The sequence below is a fragment of the Podarcis muralis genome, chromosome 11 (assembly GCF_964188315.1).
Source record: "Podarcis muralis chromosome 11, rPodMur119.hap1.1, whole genome shotgun sequence".
NCBI classification, from domain to species: domain Eukaryota; kingdom Metazoa; phylum Chordata; class Lepidosauria; order Squamata; family Lacertidae; genus Podarcis; species Podarcis muralis.
In genome coordinates this window covers 6,771,312-6,790,985 of record NC_135665.1, presented here as the reverse complement: position 1 = coordinate 6,790,985, position 19,674 = coordinate 6,771,312, and the positions used below count along the sequence as shown (strand labels likewise).

The following is a 19,674-nucleotide window of genomic DNA, read 5'->3' as shown; positions in this document are numbered from 1 at the left end:
AGATGGTTGAAGGATGATATAAATATTGGAAGGGGGAAGTAAAACTGGAGACCAAGACTGTAGTTCTACACACATTTACTTGGGAGTAAGTTCTGTTGGACTCAGAGAGACTTGCTTCTGAGTAAACATTCCTTCACCAATTATTCATATGAAATGTCTATGAGGAGATGAAGGCACATTGTGTTTGGTAGGCAAGGGCCGTATTGGAACCAACCACAGATAGAACCTCTGCTGTAAATCAGAAATCATTAAGCTGTCGTCTTCCAAATCTTCCTGGTCAACAACTCCCTGACCACTGGCCACTCTCACTGGGGGTGATCAAAGTGGGGAGTCCAAAAGCATTTGGAGGGGTGAAGTTTCCATATTCTTCTTGTAAATAAAGCTGGGATTTTAGCTACAATTCTTTCAAATGAGTTGAATTAATTTTTAAATATAGATCACCATTATACAGTGGTACCTCTGGTTACGTACTTAATTCATTCCGGAGGTCCGTTCTTAACCTGAAGCACCACTTTAGCTAATGGGGCCTCCTGCTGCCGGCGCGCCGCTGGAGCATGATTTCTGTTCTCATCCTGAAGCAAAGTTCTTAACCCAAGGTACCATTTCCGGGTTAGCGGAGTCTGTAACCTGAAGCGTATGTAACCTGAAGCACATTTAACCCGAGGTACCACTGTATAGGCTAATATCCTTTAAATATAGATATTGATTGGTTGAAGTATTCAGTTACCCTACTGCACATAACATCTCAATCTTTCAAATAGCTCTTATGTTAAACTTTGTGTTTTGTTATAGTGGGAAAGTTGCAAAAGAGGTTGTTGAAGCAAGTTCTAAAATTCGGAGGGAGCCGCCGGAAGTGAACAGGTACTTTGTCATCTAAATGCCGCTAGCAAAAATGGCTGTGAATGTCCAGAGAAGCCCTTAGAGCTCTTGCTCTTGGCTGCCAAATTGGTCATCATCCTAGTTCATGCCAACATTGCCAATGTCACCTATACCTTCTAGACCAAAGAACTAAAGTAAAATTGACATGTATTCCCAAATGAAGAAGTCACACAGTGTATATTTGATGATGATGATGATGAAAGCAACTATAAGGTTTCTTTTTCTGTTTTCTGGCCCATTCCTGCAAAGGAACCACAACCTCGTAACTTGGAAGCCCAGCTTCTATTTCAGAAAATCCCAATGCTCCCCAAACAAGAAAATAATAATTGATCAGAGCCACAATCACTGGCCACTATAAACACTGCATTGGCCAGGAGGTGGTGAAATGAATCTAGACATAAACCTCTTTACTGCCTGGGCTGGGAAGGTGTGAAAATAAGGTGAGCATATTTGATCTCACTAAAATCTATACAGTAAAGACCATTGAATCCCCCCCCCCACCATTGCCATTTCCTTGCTTTTCATTATTTCACATTTTACATACCTAATTTTCTTGCTGACCAAATATCACACAATAATATTCTAGGGACTGTGTAAAATAAGGAAAGGTAGACCTTTACAAAGTGCTCTTAAAGTATAAAGTATTCTGAACAAAGAAACACTATGAAGAGGATAGACTGGCACCAACTGGCCCTGCCATGCCTTTTGTTATATGCTTTGAAATATTGGGGTTTTATTTATTGGCAAGTGTTTATTGGTGAGTAAGGTCTCATTTCCCGCTTCTTCTCAGAACCAACATTACTCAGAGTCGCAGCTCTCACTCTTTGAACAAACAGCTCATAATTAACATGGAGCCTTTGCAACCTCTGCTTCCAGCCTCAAATGATCAGGAAGAAGTCCTCTCTGATGAAGGCAAGTCTTGTTTGTTTGTTTGTTTGTTTGTTTGTTCGCTCTATTTCTCTCTATCTCTCTCTCTCTCACACACACAGCAAACAAAAAATAGTCCAAACCAAGCAGATTTTGTGCATAGAATTCTAATTTAACTTTTGAGAGATGTACAGCAATCCTGAACGATCCTTTTCATTTGGAGTAACAGGAAACAGCAGCACCACTTTTAAAATAACAACAACAACAATCTTTATTACGGTCCAGAGACCCAATAAATCGCTACAAAGCAACGCACAATTCATACAGCCTACCTCCAGGTTAAACAAGCATTTTGTTCAGAATATAGGGATTATCGGTTCTTGCAACCACCGATAAAAACTTTGCCACTGCTAATGTTCTAGCATTTGTCCGGTCTTCCAATAGGAACCTGACATAAAATAAGTATTCTGTGTTTGAAAATGAAACATTTCAGCTGTTTTTGCTTATATTAGAAGCTGCTGCAGGCCTAACATGAAGAGTAGGAACTGGGACTCCTTCATTTGTATCATAATCTTGTGAAGTAGAACCCTCATTCTATAGATGCAGGACTTGGGTTGAGGGATTACAAATTGTACAAGGCTTCCCATTGAGTCTCATGACTGAACTGGGATTTGAACCCAGAATCTGAGACTTCCATTGTCCAGTGAAGGCATTGGCTTTTCTTGTTGAAAGCCTCATGGTGAGAGTGCAGTATAACCACATTTACTCATATGGGCACAAATAGGCTGGATTTTGTGTACTTTCAAGTGGATTCTGTTTAGAAACCTAATAGGCCCAGGTGGAATTGGGGAAGTCCATTAGAATATCAGGAGGCACAAGACTGTCTTCCTTTTGTTGGAGGCTGTCTAGTTCTGAGTACGAGATGCTGGAAACCACAGACAGGGAGAGTGCTCTTGTGTTGGGGTCCTGTCTGCTTCCATGGGCATATTGTTTGTTGTGCTGGCTAGATGCGCCACTGGCCTGAGTCAACAGGCTCTTCTTAAGTTCTTTTGTTTGCAGTATCAAAGGAAAGGTACTATTAGGAAGAAAGAGTTAGGGCTATTTTAGTAAGCATGTGATAGAAACAGCAATAGGAGTTTGCAGAGTCTGCTGAAGATGGTTGGGGAGGAAGGTTTGTATGTGAACTGATACTAACTAAGCACCATCAGAGTGGAACCGTGCTGTTCAATCTCTTATTCACCAGCTTTAATGGGGAGCTGCAACATCTAAACTTATTTGTTTCACAGGGTGGTATACTGTAGGTGGTGATATTATTGTGCTAACTTCACAGTTCTCCCATTGTTTTGTTATTCCTGGGCAACACCCCCTATTTCCAGCTTTCGTGATGTGGATGTATGTGACTGAATTTCCCCATCTCCAGTCCTCCATCCTTTCTCCCCGATCTTCTACCTTTGTCCCTACATGAAATGCACAGTTTAATGAAAGCTCAGGTTTTCTTTTTAATGTGTTCCTTCAGAGCATGCAGCTGGTATTATTCCTATCCTGAAAGCCTCCTTGGCTTTTTTCTTTTACTGGTTCCATAGACCTTCCTAATCTTTAAAAAGTCTTCAGCTTCTTTAGTTGGGTGGCTGAGAAGCTTCTCCGTCTGGGATCTTGCTCTCACTGCTGCTGCTCCTTTTATACTCTGGCAGGGGAAGACCCTGCCATCAGTCCTCACCTGGTCCAGCATGACCCCATCCCTGTGTTCCTTCCTGGAAGCCTGGCAGCTTGGGAATCTGGCTCCTTCTCCGTACCGCATGATTCTCCCTCCTGTGTTCGTGCCCCCAGGTGTCTCGGTGAGTGATGCTTTGGGGTGTCTTGGGCATTTGGTGGCTAGAGGAGGGCTGGCTAAATAACTACTGTATATATATTGCAGGTATATATATGTGTGTGTGTGACTACTGGATTAAAAAATGCATTTATTTGTGTAATAGATGAAGAATCAGGCAGACATAGTGTACACTGTCTTCCTCATTGAAACATGGTCACATTTCCGAGCACAATTCTAACTGTTGGTGCTGACCTTTAAAGCCCTAAACGGCCTCGGCCCAGTATACCTGAAGGAGCGTCTCCACCCCCATCGTTCTGCCTGGACACTGAGGTCCAGTGCCAAGGGCCTTCTGGCGGTGCCCTCACTGCGAGAAGCCAAGTTACAGGGAACCAGGCAGAGGTCCTTCTCGGTAGTGGCGCCTGTCCTGTGGAACGCCCTCCCACCAGATGTCAAAGAGAAAAACAACTACCAGACTTTTAGAAGACATCTGAAGGCAGCCCTGTTTAGGGAAGTTTTTAATGTTTGATGCATTACTATATTTTGTTGGAAGCCATCCAGAGTGGCTGGGGAAGTCCAGCCAGATGGGTGGGGTATAAATAATAAATTATTTATTATTATTATTATTATTATTATTATTATTATTATTATTATTATTTCGGGACTGGATTTATGGATTATTCACAGTGTCATTTTCCAGAACCTTGAACCTTTCTCTGAAGATTGCTCCTTGGGTTTAAACACTGGTCATTTGGGGAATAAGAGTAGTACAGGATTTTCGACATACTGCATTCTGGCCTTGCTATCACGCTTATTCCAGTTTGGTCCAGAGGGGAGGGCTATAACTCAGTAGTAAAGCATCTGCCTTGTATGCAGAAGACCCCCAGGTTCATTCCCCAGCATCTCCTGTTAAGGCTGGGAGAGAAACTTGTCTGAAACCCTGAAGACCTGCTGCCAGTCATTGCTGAGCTGATGGATCAATGGTTTGACTCAGTCAGAGGCAACTTCCTATGTTCCCATATCGACTTCTGCAGACTGCCATGAATAAATTGGCAGTATATTCTCCCTTAGTCATTAGATTCGTGAAGGGCTTGGTGCTTTTGAAATCTCTATCCAAGAGGATTCTGTGAGTCATGAACTATTAATACAGTCCGCATGAAGCTGCTGGATCTCTGTGATCTCATGTTCCTTATCAAAGGTTGCTGTCCTGATGACAGGGACTTTGCTGCTGGTCCATAGTATAGATAGGCAGTACCCCCGCCCCTCTTCTCAGTTATATGGTGGGTTAGCCCCAGTCCTGCAACAGGAAGGTGATAGTTAATTGTACAGATGCCTTGGGATGCCTTGCAGCAATAGGAATAGCCTTTGCCTCGTCTAAAAAGCAAAGATGTGCACTTCTAATTCTGGAGAGTGGGAGCAAAGTACGTATTTCAATGGACACCCCTCAACCCTTAATACACATAAGGAAATGTTCTTGAAATAGTAGGCATTGCTGCAAGTTGATGCTCATGTAGCCTTGGTGTAATGCAGTTGTTGTTAAGGATCTAGATGACATTCACAAAAATAGAGCGTGCATTATGGAGAGCCCTATATGTATTCAGCAAAGCTAGCACTTCCGCTGCAAAGAAGCCACATTTAACCAGCAAGATACTAAGGCAAGCCTTTCAATAGCTAAATGGAGCAGAAATGTTCCAAAGCAATATGCCTCTGAATACCAGTTGCTGAAGGGTGCAAAATTATAGGTGTGTGCATGTGTGCGCATGCAGGCACATGCAAGGGCCAATAGCAGTGAATTTTCAAAAATATGAATTTTCCAAAAAGAGAGAGAGAGAAAGTGGGAAAAATCATTAGCAAGCATTACCTAAAAACAGAGGGCCACATCTTCCAAAGAGACAGGCTAAAACAACAGATTTGTTGGCTGGTGTTTCTGAATGGGAGCTAAGGTTATTTTAGCTCTGTGGCTTCAGCGAGGATTGTTTTCTGTATGTTTGGTGTCACTGAAGCAACCAGGCCTGAACAGAGATGACGGCTGGAATTCAGTCGCCAGAAATGTGTTTGACACCTGACCGCAGTAATGATTTTCAACACGAGGAGTGCATTTGTGAAGAGAAAGGATCTGTTTCCTGCTTGTAGACAGTTTGATTTAATGGCTATGAATGTGTGTGGCTGACTCAGCTGTATGATTTCAGGCTATATGTTTCAGCACATGTTCTTCATCCCTCCGTATGTGGGTTTTTCCATGTAATATGATACGATTTATTTCTTTATTTCACGCAAGTGTATCTGTTGACCTTGAACATAATTCACCACCTTCATCGATCCATTTGCTCACCTCGGGAGGCTTGTCTGTGAATTAGGGAACATGTTAATAACTTGGTGAGGCCCTTATGATTTTATGCATTATAAAAATAGCACATCAGCACCACTTCTTGGCAGTTAGAAGCTTGCTTTTTATATCCTAGAAACTGTTCCAAGGGGTGTGTTTTGCATCAGAGGATGACACAGGGATGCTGTGTCTGAAAATATGACACAACAGTCCAAGGCAGTTGTTCCTCTTCCCCAGAAAGAGACAGTTAATGGAGAATCCACTGAAATACTTGAGTGGGAAATGAAATCAACAGAATTGCTCATGTACACTTTGAAATTTGTTTGTGCCTTTATATATAAGGTTGCCTAGTAGAACAATGGAACATGGTATGCATAGTAAACAAAATTGCCATTTGTGGGAATCAACATGTCTTTTGCTGACTTGCAAAAATGACATTGGTTCTGACTGATGCATTGTGGACAGCATGATAATTTTGAGTCAAACATTAACCACCTCTCTTCATTCTACATCTAACCTGACCCTTATTAACTTTTCCTTTGAGATAGAATCATTCATAAGAACATAGGAAGCTGCCACATTCCAAGCTGGCATTGTCCTATTAAACTATTTGGGAGTGGCTCTCTAGGTTTTATCTCTAGTCTCTCCAGGAGATTCTGGTGATTACACCCGAGACTTTCTGCATGAAGCTAGAGATGGGCAAGGTTTTCATTTTTAGAACCTTAAGTTTGGCTCTTCACATTTCCATGTAAGACTGCAATTTCTTTTAAAGCCCTTGGGGAAACACTTCAGCAAATTCCTCCTAATACACACATTTTTTTCAAAGCATTCTGCCTGCTCTGCATTTTTTTACCAGGCAATATCTCCTAATGTAACAAATTTTAAATATTACTAATATATGCATTTTTATCTACTGTTTACCCTAGTACGTGCATTTTTGCATGCTGGAAATCCACACTGCAAAATTCAAAAAAGTGTGAATCTTGAAGGATGGCTGCATTTCGGTTTGCATATTGTTTTGGAAAGTGTAAATTAGGTAGGTTCAAATTCCTCCCCCATCCCTACGCACAACACCTGTATCCTACCATGGTGCTGTAATCCTCTCCAGGAAACTCATTCTGTTCTTTTTGCATTTCCCCTAAACTCTCAATGACTCAGCATAACAACTGACAGATGGGACACACAGATGGCCCCAGATTCTGCTGTATTTTACCCCGGCCAGATTTTTGCCTTCAGCTATTCAAGAAGCATCAACTTGACAGGAGCCAACAGTGTGACGCGGCAGCTAAAAAAGCCAATGCAATTCTGAGCTGCATCAATAGGAGTATAGCATCTAGATCAAGGGAAGTAATAGTGCCACTGTATTCTGCTCTGGTCAGACCTCACCTGGAGTACTGTGTCCAGTTCTGGGCACCACAGTTCAAGAAGGACACTGACATACTGGAACGTGTCCAGAGGAGGGCAACCAAAATGGTCAAAGGCCTGGAAACGATGCCTTATGAGGAATGGCTAAGGGAGCTGGGCATGTTTAGCCTGGAGAAGAGGAGGTTAAGGGGTGATATGATAGCCATGTTCAAATATATAAAAGGATGTCATCTAGAGGAGGGAGAAAGGTTGTTTTCTGCTGCTCCAGAGAAGCGGACACGGAGCAATGGATCCAAACTACAAGAAAGAAGATTCCACCTAAACATTAGGAAGAACTTCCTGACAGTAAGAGCTGTTCGACAGTGGAATTTGCTGCCAAGGAGTGTGGTGGAGTCTCCTTCTTTGGAGGTCTTTAAGCAGAGGCTTGACAACCATATGTCAGGAGTGCTCTGATGGTGTTTCCTGCCTGGCAGGGGGTTGGACTCGATGGCCCTTGTGGTCTTTTCCCACTCTATGATTCTATGATTCTAATTCTTCAGAGTGTGCTTTCTTCCTAATGTCTTATCTTTTGCCAAACGTTCTTTATTTATTATTTTATTATTTGCTTATACGTTCCACTTTTCTTCATGGGAACTTAAGGTGCCACACATGGTTCTCCCTCATCCTCACAACCAGGGGTGCCAACTTGAATAAAATATTAGGGGGGGGGCAGGTAAGCCCTTCCCCCGTAATCAATCACATGAAGCGGTGCACACACAGTATTTGAATGGCAAGGCCCATCAACTTGGGGGCGGGGGCTCAAATATTTTATTGGGAGGGTCGAAGACCCCTTGCCCATAGAGATTTGGAGCCCAGGGTTCTTAATTACACAGGGAACATCCAGGATTACCAGAGGTCCTCACTTCAGAACCTCGCCCTCCAACTTGCACAGTTTGGAATTTGGTGTGCTTGTCACTCCTTGTGTGTTAGTTTCACATATAGAGTGTCACGTGCTGAAGAGATGTCCATATCAGTAAACAGTGTTTCCATGCGCTCTGGCACTCGTCATGGTGTCCCGTTGCGCCAGAAGCGGCTTAGTCCTGCTGGCCCCATGATCCAGAAAGCTGTCTGTAGACAAGCACATTGTCAAGTTTGACTGGATTTAACCATCCACAGGTCCTTTACGTTTACTTTACTTTTACATATCCAACCCCTTTGTGGTCAATAGTTTGGCCTGACAACAAGAACTAGATCAGAATTTCTGTCTGTTGCAGATTAGTTCTTTCTCTACAATGCCAAATGGGTTTGCTCTAGGAAATGTAGCGGATGTTGCAGCCATGTCCCGCGTGCTTTGCTATCACTCTTCGCTTTGCACAGGTCTTTTTCTGCACAATATAATAAACTTCAGATGCCAGTCTTTTCTTTAGCAGTTGCTAGTAAACAGTCAACACTGCACACCCCACTCTAAACCCTTAAATATGGTTACTGTGCCGAAAATCACGACAATGGAAAACCTGCAAATATTCAAGTCACAGTTGTTTCTCTGACATTTTAGTGATTAAATGCAACCTTTTAATTTCTTCGTTCATTATACCTTACCACTAGAAGCTTGAAGTAACAATTAAAGAGAAGGAAGAGTCTGCTGCTTAGTTAGAATGCAAGAGAGGTCAATACAATTTGCTTTTATTTAAATATGAGAGTTGTGAACTTCTACTGCCTGTTGATCTGCTACTCTGCATGATTGTGCAGTAAACTAGTTTAAAGGCTTTAGCCCGGTATGTGCGGTGCAGCTGTTTACTAGCAACTGCTAAGGAAATGGTTGGTATTTGAAGTTAATTGTATTGTGTATTATAAGACAGTTGGAAAGCTCTAAAAATAGCCTTCTACTCTGTTCTCTGGTGGGCTATTTCTATTGGCTGTGTTCGAAGCCTGTTATTTGATTCATTCAGCAGGACTCTCCCAGGCTGAACGCAGTGGAAACTTAGCAAAGGTCACAGCCAGTATGGGTGACTAGTTCATAAGGCTGCCACAGAAAATCACAGCAATTATTCAATATGGTGAAATGCCTAGTCAAAATCCAGACCAGGAGAAGTATTCATTTGCGAATGGTTAACCATTGTAGCAAAGATGTGTGCATTCGCCTGCTGAGACATGGGTCTAGGATCACAGCTACAAGTGCTGGTAAGTTGAATTGCAATTTTGCTTAGTTGTTTTATGGACAGAAAGGTCTGCTTTCAGTTTGTCATACTAATAAAGGTCCACATTTTGTGTGTGGTAAGCTATAGTATTAATATCTGAACTGTCACCCCCCCCTCCCCCCCAAAAAAACCCCTGACACAGAATAGGATAGAAGAAGTAGAGGGTGGGGAAGGGTAATATAAAAGTCATACTCAGACACATTGAAATCAATTGACTTAAAATATCACCCAAAAATTTCAGAAGTAATCGCTTCTCAGTGAGGCGATTCAGGAGTAAATGAAATCATCATTCCATCCACCTACTTGAGTTGACAAAGAAAAATAAACTATTGGTATAAAGTTTTTTTTTTTTAAGTTATTTCTGAAATTTACATACAGGACTATGAATCTAAGAAAGTGAATTCAATAAACTATGAACTACAGATGGTTCACTCCCATGGCATTTAATGTTTAGCCTTGGAATTCTATACAACCAAGCACAAAGAGTTACAAACTTTAATTTTGTGCTGAAAACAAAGCTCTCACAGAAAGCATTAATTAATACTAACTTTTCTTAAAACTGCATGACATTGAGAAGACAGTTTTGAGTTGAGAAATAGCAAAAAGATTTTCAAAAACATCACGGTCTATGTGTGGAAAAAATACAGCACTCTGTGATGAAGTCTAGGATGTTTTATTCTCTATGGAATAATATTAAAATCACTGTGATGTTTTACTTTTTTGGGGGGGAAGCTCATGATCTTCATGATCTTAGTCAAAATTCAGATTTTGTCAAATGTAGTTCATCAAAGCTAAGAGATATTTCAAAAAGAATTAATTAATTAATTAATTAATTAATAGTAATATGTTTTTATTTAAAAAACAACAACCCAACCCAACAAATTTGCAGGTCAAATTAAAGCACTGCTGCTGTTTCTTGTCATTATATAACAGAGCAATCAAGCCTCCTTTGCAGCAGGCTAGGCTTGTTGATATTAGATTGGTTGGAGGTGTTCCTCCAGTTCTTCTGGATCAATCCCCTATATCACTGACAGAGTGGCACTCCCCCTTTGGCCCACGAAACATGCAGGCAGGAGTGCCGTCAGTGAGATGCCCACTAGAGATTCATCACCAGAAGATCTTGAAACAGGGCATTTTGAAGGTGGGGAGGAGCTAAACTAGTCTCATGGCCATCACATGACAGCATTAAGCCCAGTCTGGATCTGATTGCTGCACCAGCTCTAGACTGTCTTAGCAGTCTTACTGCCCCCGCCATCTGCCTCTGCTTCCATGAGTCGCAGGGCACCAGCCTATAAACCCAGGCAGGGGAGGTTTGAATTGCAGCCTAAAATATCAGGGTTGTAAATATTGTTTATTGTGAACAAAATAAAATCCACCTGCTTCTTCTTAAGACAGAATCCAGATTAGTTTACAGTAACACAGAACCATATTACAACAATAAAAGCATATTTTAAAGGCAGCAGCACTCCAAGTGAAGGAAGCAACATCTGATCAAAGTGGGAGGGGAATAATAATAATAATAATAATAATAATAATAATAATAATATCAAAAGAGAAGGCACAACCAAGCAATCCTCAACTCTCTCCGAAGGCTACCATGTAAGCAGAGCTCTTAACAGTGCCTAAACGTATTCAGTGCTGAAGGCCACTTTAGGGAGGGCAATTCAGTCCCAGAACTCCTGCTCCTTTTAGAGCAGGCATGGCCAAACTTGGCCCGCCAGCCGTTTTGGGACTACAACTCCCCCCATCCTTAGCTAACAGGACCAGTGGTCAGGGATGATGGGAATTGTAGTCCCAAAATAGCTGGAGGGCTGAGTTTGGCCATGCCTGTTTTAGAGAGACCAGCGAAATCCAGAGCAGAGCATCAGGTGCTGAGAGAAGATCCCAGGCAGAAAGGACTTAATGAGTGGAAGTTGGGCAGAGCTGCTCTGATGGGAAGATGTCTGGGGTGTCAGATGGAGCTAGCCTCTTCTTCAATGTCTATTGCTGTTGACTAAAAATCACACAGGTATTTCCAGTATCTGATATCTGGCCCCATCAAAGCATATACAGTTACTGGGGTTGCATGAGTCAGGCAAGCACACATGGCACCCTATCACAGCTGTCAGTATCTCTTTAGAAAAGATCTCTAGCTGAGGTCCCATTCACATATACTGCCAGCAGCAAATTGCTTCCCATTCACACCTTAGATAAGGTCATTGTAACAAAGATGGAGAATTCTGATGTCACACTACTGCTGGAGAACGTTGCCCACTCAGCGCCACCATAAGGAGGTGGACTATCATGGATGCTAAGTCTGGATTCAATTGATAGGAAATGTTGTTTGGATAAGCACGATTCTGCTAATTCATCTACGGAAAAGCAGTGTTGGTGGTAGATTGCACTTCATGGTGGTTATTAATACTACATCAACTATGTCACTATGCAGGGAATTAAGAATTGCTGGTTCGCTGCCCAGCACCTGCATGAAACAGCTGGGAATGCATATATGCCTTTATCAGACACAGAAAAGATTGAAATCTCAAGATGAAAGCCAAATGAAACTGTTGCTGCACAAAGGACCAGTGTGACTACAGAAAATGTTTTAGACAATGAGAAGATGTAATGATAGTAGGAGAATTTACATCTAGGTCAGCAGCCATTCTGAGATAATTTATAAGTTCAGTTTCACATGTGCCATTTAAATGATTGATGAATCTGTGGTGTGTGTTAGACAGAAATGCAATTTTCAATGACTCTGCACAATATTTTAATTTATGGTGTTGCAGGTAGAAAAATGCATGTACGGTTCCACTTCAATCTTCCTACTGCAGTTTTACCTTTGAACAGATGCATTCTGCGTGAAATGCTTTATTAGTTCTCTGCTTCTTTCTCCATATAGAACTGTATACATTTGGGGAAAGCTGTGGCTCTGTAAATTTGACACGTCATTGGAAAGCATCATGCTTTACATACATCAGTTATTTCCTTCACTCTCCCTTGCTCTGGTCTCCTGAAACTGATGTGGTTGGAAAAAATTATTATCATTTTCAGCAGTGTGTTTTTGCCCTTGAAATGGACATGTGGGCCTATATATTCACACCGACACTGGTATACATATTTCTATCCTTTTGGGGGCGGGAACGCTGATGAGGCTTTCTTTGGAGTTTGTCAGTTTCACCCATAGGCCAGAGAAGAACATGGATGAAATTGACAGTTGTCTCCACCCCAGAGACTAGAGTGGAAGGACAGTGAGGGAAATGGCAAGGAGAAGATTGGGCAGGTAGTATAGAAAGGGTGATACACACTGAACCAGTTTGCGCATAACACTAAACCAAGCTATGATTTAGCATGAATGTGTAGGCTTCCGGGGAGAATCGTGTGGTCATGCTGCAATGTGTTTGGTGCTGTACTTTAAGCCATGGTTTGGCATAGTGCGCTCACGGAACCCTGGCTTGTGGTTTATCTCAATCCAGACAAACCATGAGCTGTAACCAAAGTTTCATGATTTGTTCTGGTCACAGGGCAATACGGAAGACAAGTATGCTTTCTCTTCTTACAGCCGAAGAAAGTGTAGAAACAGTTGAAAAGCATAGCTTTTGTACATTGGGAAAATGTTCTCAAGTGACCATTAAGTACTTGAAAATGAATGTGTGATTTTGACTTAGGAGCTGCAACATCTCGCATAAAGTTTATTTGTTTCACTATCTATTCTCCTCTTTCGCCATCTAAATAGCTGCGTTTGTATAAGTGGCATTCTGAGCCTAACAAAACAGAAAATAATTATTCCCCCCGCATTGTGCTGTGCTCACTCAGAAAACTGATTTGGAAGAACAATAATTCATCATGTTTATGTGGGGGCACATTTGTAACCTTAATCTCATGTTAATCATTCAGGAATGGTAACTGATGATAGGATCTAGGAATTCTGCCAAATTTATGCACAACATAGTTGGTCATGCAGTTGCTTCACTTCAGTTCCATCTGAAAAAAATCCTGTCTCCGCAGTTGGAGTCTAAATACTTCTTTTGCAGAAGCTGAGATTGAGACAGTGTTTCTGCAGTTCATGACTAGTGAATGAATGTAGATAATACAAGCTGAGTTTTTTAATTGCTTTGGGTGTGCTTTCTATTAGTGCTTATCTGAGTTTAATGTTTCTCTTACATAATTAATTCAAATGGAGCAGTGTTGTGAAGTTTGATACCAAAAACAGAGCTTTCAATGTATTTTGATTTCTTGAACTTTGCCTTTGAGCTTTCTTCTTCTTTTCTATTATCTAACCTAATGTGCAAGAGGGCGTGATGTGGGTGGGAAGGTATATGGGATGAGTACCATTTTCATGGTACTAATGAAAATAGCTAAGACATGATACAGACACAATGTTGAAGGGGCAAATGTAAAAGCCAAAGTGAAAAATAACCAAAATGTGTCAATATCAAATAGTTCTATAAAGATTTATTTAAATTCACAATTACTGAAATATTCACAAAATTATAAACAAATAATTTGCCCTAAAACTCTTACAGCAGAGGTGTATTGTTGCATTTTAAACATATTGCTAGCAGGATTACAGATCACACTGAAATGTAAGCATTGTGGATTAAAACTCAGATTGGCAGACACATTTCAGCTTCTTGGTCTTCTTCGGTGGCCAAATAGAGAAAACAGTGTTTGCTCCTTCAAAGTTCAGTCAGAGTTCAGGTTTGCATTCATTCATACATGTGTTCTTTAAGAAAAATATATGTCATATTTTGATTCATCTTTTTTCATGTTTAAGGCACTCCCCTAACAATAGTCTCTACACAGAGATGTATAATCTTATAAGAGGGAAGAAGTTTTCAATAGCCTTTTTATCAGATCCCTTACTCATAGAACTCTTTTCAGTCAGGTCTGAAGTTAAAAGACAGAAGTAGGACCTTAATGTTTTGTTGCACACAACACTGTATTATGTAGCATCTTGTCACATGGAACAGTGATTTATTATTCTATCCTGAGAAACAGTATCATAAAGTTGGGAGAATATCTACTTTTATATGTATATATTGTAACCAACAGATGCTAAACTAATGCTGCATATTATTACACATTTTTCAGCAGATACATGTTGAATGTATCTGACAATACAAAGAACCGCTTGATTTCAAAACTATGGCTGCTGCAAACTGTGCAGTAACTTAACATTACCTTCAAAATTTGCAAAATGTAGATTTGCATTTTTATTTTTTTAATATTCTAATATATACATATCACAATAGGTTGAGTTGAAAAGTTAAGAAGTTCCATTCATGTCAGTTTGAATTTTGAGTTCAGTAATTTTTCATTTTATGAACACTTGTTTCTGGAACCTTTCTTGTACTGTTTTGTTAACATCTCTTTGAAATGTTTCACTGAGAGCTTAAATAGTCTATTTCAAATCTATTTTATAGGTATCCAGCTGCCCAAAGAAGATGATGTGTCAATACCTATGATATCTAACTCTCCTGCTAAGGAGGCAGATGATAGTTCAGATCTCTCTATCGAGGAGGATGAGAAAATCAAGGAAGAGCCTTTAACAATATCAGAATTGATGTACAATCCAAGCAGCAGCTTGCTTCCCACTCCTGTTAATGATGAGGAGATTGATCTGCTTTTTCAAACCTCCCCAAGGGCAGATCATGAAAAAGAAGATACGGATTCATTTGAGGAACTGGAGGCAGATGAAAATGCCTTTTTGGTTGCAGAAGAGGAGGAGCTGAAAGAAGCCCGGAAAGCACTTAGGTGGAGCTATAACTTTTTGATGGGCAACATGAAGATAAATGCTGTCCTGAAGAGTTTTTCCAGACTTCTTCTTGTTGGGCTTGGAATAATGCTGGTTGTTTTCCCTCTTCTACTTGTGCTCTTGGAATCAGATCTCGATATCTCCTTCCTCCATGAAATCCGCCAGACTCCAGAGTTTCGGCAGTTTCATATTGAATATTACTGTCCTCTTAGGCAGTGGCTGGCCTGCAAAGTAGACTTTGTTAGCCATTTGCTTGGCAGCTCCTAAACATTAAGAATATGCGACATGACTAAGGGCTATATTCAAAACTAGTGAATTTCAGTCAGTGCTAGGTGCTCATAAACATATTTAAGGCCATCAGGAAGTAGTTCTTCATTTTTAATCCATAATGGACCTATAAAGTTCTTAAGTTTCCTTTTCATAATTGAATTATTGATTTAGCTACATGGTGGCCTTTCAGTAACCAAAAAGCAGTTGTTTTTTTCTTGCTTGCTTGTTTTTATCAATAACTGAATAGAACAGAAATTTATCATCTCTACCATTACAAGCCATGATGTACTAAATTTAATTAGCGACAAAAAGAGGGTGATGCGTTTGAATATACTCCTTAGTGAAACAATCTCCACTAACCAATGCCTATACAAGCAATGTTGATTGCTGAGGTTTTCTTTCTTGGTTTGAATTTTCATTAAAAAAATAATAATATTTTTATGTGTTTACAAAATTTTGGTAAGTTTTTAGCAAAGTCAACTTCTGAAGATATTTAAATGTACAGATTACTAAAATAAATGCACAAAGGCATGTCTTGGTTTTTTAAAATGTTTTAGCAAAGTGTTTTTTTTAAAGATTGAAGAATGGGGTTCTCAGACATCTGCACAAGATGGTGAGTAGATGAGGGGGAAACTAGGCAGGGTCTGCTAGATAGAGTTGAAATGACAACACCATGTTTCTAAGGTCCAAACTACACATTGCAAAGCAAACATGGAATTCCCTTATCAATGGTGATGTAGGGGTTTCTTGCAGGGTTGAATTAACTGGCAGAAAGAAGTGCTTAAGCCTTCTTGTGTCCAACTGTTCTCTCTTTTACCATGGTCATTTTCCTATGCTCTCCCACCTTGGTAGGCTCCAGGACTTGGAGATGCCCAGCTGTATGGGAAAACAGCCTAGAGGGGAAATATCCAGGAGAGAATCTTTAATTAAGCTCTTCTTTCTGTTCACTGATCCTGCCCAGCAATTCTCTATGGCCCCTGCAGTCACATCAGCTGCCAGATATATTGGCTTTCCAAATGCATGGTGTATAATGTGTAGTTCTGTCCTGGCAGTTCTAAAGCTGAAGAGAGGTGAGTACTTTTCATAAGATGACAGTTCAGCTATTCCTGTGGTTCACCACTTGACTCAATGGTAATGAAAGGTCTTTGCAGGGCAGTGGAAGTACAGTTCTGTAAGAGGTTTTGGGATTAACTGTGGATTGTTGTACATAGCATAGAAACATGCAGATATAAAAAACTAAAAGTCTAGGTAGGCCTACTTAAATATATAAAACTTAAAAATACACTGGTCTCTGAAAACAGAGACAGACTTTATGAAATGCATCCTACCCCCTGAATCCCAAGCATCTAAAGATGATTTTCTTAGTTCTTGGTTCCTTTTATTACTATTTCATCATGATGTATCCCAGAGTTTCTTAGTTCTTGATTCCACTCATTACTGTTTCATCATGATAAATCCTGAGTCACCATTTTATGTTATTATTTCTTGTGCATGCTAACTCTCTTACCTAATATGAGTGACAATGGATGCACATAGTTCGCTCATAAATGTGTCCCTATGACAGTGGTGTGTGGTTATCTTTGTTGTCTTTGATGTGCTGGAGGTTTTGTGCCTGTGTAGCTCCAAGTACTTCTAAGAGGCTATAAATGCATAAAACCTCACGTGTGTAGAAAAGATCAGTAAGTCCCAGTGCCCAACTTTGGGAAAAACCAAAACAAAAATATTTTGTATTCTCCAGTTTGGATTTCCTGACACGGGATTATTCTCCCCCTGTATCTAACTGTATCAACTGCAGGACTCTTAAAGCCAATAGACTGATTTTATGCCAGTATGAAAAACACAACATTAGTTCCATTATTGCTGTAAGAATTGCTGCTATTTATGATTTATATGGAATTTATCAGTGTATAAACTACTCAGTTTTTAAAAAACCATTTCCCCTCACAACAACCTATTGTGGTAAGGTTATAATGTTGTTGTGTATCATTTAACCAGTTGAGCCTTCATAGTGTTTCATCCATGAGGAGTGTGAACCATGTTTAACATGTGAAAGCAGCACAATCAAAGTCACAACTGAACGTGATTAAGCCCTTCTTATTCATCTGCAACCCATAGGTGCTCAACTGCACATAAGATTGTTTCTGTAATTTGCCCAATGAAGGCTTAACAATTCTTTCCTGGGGAAACATCAGGCACTCTGGTGAAGCTTCATGTATATTCTCTAGCTCTAGGAGGTAAAACTGCAATTTGTTTCCTCTTTTTGAGCAGTTGGCTACTTCAGAATTGGGGGGGGGGGGCAATTTACAGTTGCTTGCCCCCTATCCCTTTAAAAGGTACCGGATATCTTTTTAAAATAAACTTTTCTCAACAGTAACTATCTGCTGCTCTCTGCCTCTCTTAAACCATCAGTTCCCTTGCAAACAGTTGCTGATCGATAGTTTTTATTCCATATTTAATTCTTTAACAACTCCTAGCTGAACCCTTTCTATTGAAACATAAATCCACTTAGGACACATCTGCCTTTGGTTCCCAAAACAAAGATAACAGACACCTGCATTTTAGGCACTATGATGATAGAATTAGGCAATACAGACATTGCATATAGTGTACTAAAATAAAACCAAGTTCTATTCTGAGTCCTACAGATATATAAATTTACTGAGCCCCTTAATTATAATCACTTAGGTTCCTGGCTTCTAAAATGTAGACTTGTTGATGTCATAGAGCTCCAGGAACATTAGAAACATTTGTTTGTATGATTTGATTAGGGAAGGGTTGGGTTGCATGAGGAACCGATTACCTCAGAGAATGGACTGTGCAATAAGGGTACATGTAGGGTTAGATGCAAGTGCATGTACATGAATGTCTAGATGTATATACACATCCTTGATCCTGTAGAGCTTTCCCAACGTGAATTCTACGGAATTATGGACACACCTTTTCTACATAACAGAGAGAACTGAGAAGCTGGGAGAGTGTGTGTATATAATCAACAGCATGTACTGCATAGACTGAAGCAAAGTCTTGTCTCCAGTACTGGAAGTGTCTGGCATATGAAGAGTCCATAGGTACAGTATTGTGTATTTCTGTCTGTGCTTGGAATATATTGTAAAACGTTATGTACTTGAAATCTATTTTGTGATTTGTCTAATATTTATAAACACAACTCTGGGAAGAATTAAATAGGGTTTATTTCGTTAAATGCACACACACACAAAAATCTAGGGGGAAACGTACCTGTAAACTTGGGCCTTATCTTTGTAAAGTTCACATTTCTATGTCAACATCTTGATTGTTTTATATGTTACTATAATGACAGGACTCCCTAATAAAAGTATGTTGAAAAAGCCATTCTTCAATGTTATGCTCCTTATTGTGCAATAAAGTTCTTTGCAGAAGGAGAGTCGCTGTGTTATTATGGCTTGCATCATAATCATCACATTTAGAGGGGAAAACACATTAATGGCACAGTCCTCAGACTTGATATGCTAGCTTGGGGCATAGGATTAGGTGTGCTGACAGTTGTAACAGCCCATGTAATGATGTCACTACTGGAAGATACAACAGCAGTATTTAGAGTGAGACCGTAATAAATCTATACCTAAATGAAATTAAACTCACACCATATTATACATGGCAATTATGTTTACTATATTTCAGAAACGGCCACCCAACTTCTTCGAATCATTCCATCTGCGCTTTCCAGGTAGAATGATTCCCCCTCTCCTCCCCCTGTGTTCCTCTGGAGGTTCCTCTGACACACACCCCTAGCCAATTTGGGGGGCTGTGAGGGGCTCATGGGGGGAGCAGAGGAAGGAAAACTCAATTGCGCAAGTGGAAATCCTTGCACAGAGCTTCTGATGATGGGGCTGGCCCTATGTATAGCGTGCAAGAGGAACTCGCTTTAGTACCTTCTTTATTTATAACTAATAGAAAGTGGCCAGCATTGCTTGGGAATTCTAACAAGAAAGAAAATCAGTGCAATTTTGAAACCAGTGGTTAAAATCTGTGCAGCTCTGAAAGGCTCAGTCCATCATCTTGATTCAAAATGGCGTCCAAACAATGACAAAAACCTGCTCCTTGATCTCAGGAACTATCATGCAAAACTTGCTTGATAGTTTAAGAGGTGTGAAAATCCACTGGGAACAGGCCAAGAAACAACACTTTCCAAAATATATAGTAGATACCTATTTATATTTATTACATCCAGACTTTCTTCTAAATAGCATGCATAGGTCCCCATCCA

At 40.3% G+C, this 19,674-nt stretch overlaps 1 protein-coding gene across 4 annotated transcripts in view; it reads left to right on the top strand.

The window, feature by feature from the left end:
- The window catches only part of FRMD3 (FERM domain containing 3), a 130,680-nt gene extending 111,851 nt beyond the window's left edge, over positions 1-18,829 (top strand). Inside the window, exons 12-16 of one of the 4 annotated variants that reach the window (XM_077936010.1) lie at positions 793-861; positions 1,670-1,791; positions 3,438-3,581; positions 6,806-6,915; positions 14,827-14,910. In XM_077936010.1, the coding sequence (XP_077792136.1) occupies positions 793-861; positions 1,670-1,791; positions 3,438-3,581; positions 6,806-6,915 (445 nt within the window). In that variant the 3' untranslated portion in view covers positions 14,827-14,910. Of the gene's footprint in view, positions 1-792; positions 862-1,669; positions 1,792-3,437; positions 3,582-6,805; positions 6,916-9,172; positions 9,277-14,826 lie in introns of those variants that run through there. The other 3 variants (XM_077936009.1, XM_028748438.2, XM_028748439.2) reach the window with 3 other exon arrangements.
- The last annotated feature ends 845 nt before the right edge of the window (positions 18,830-19,674 follow it).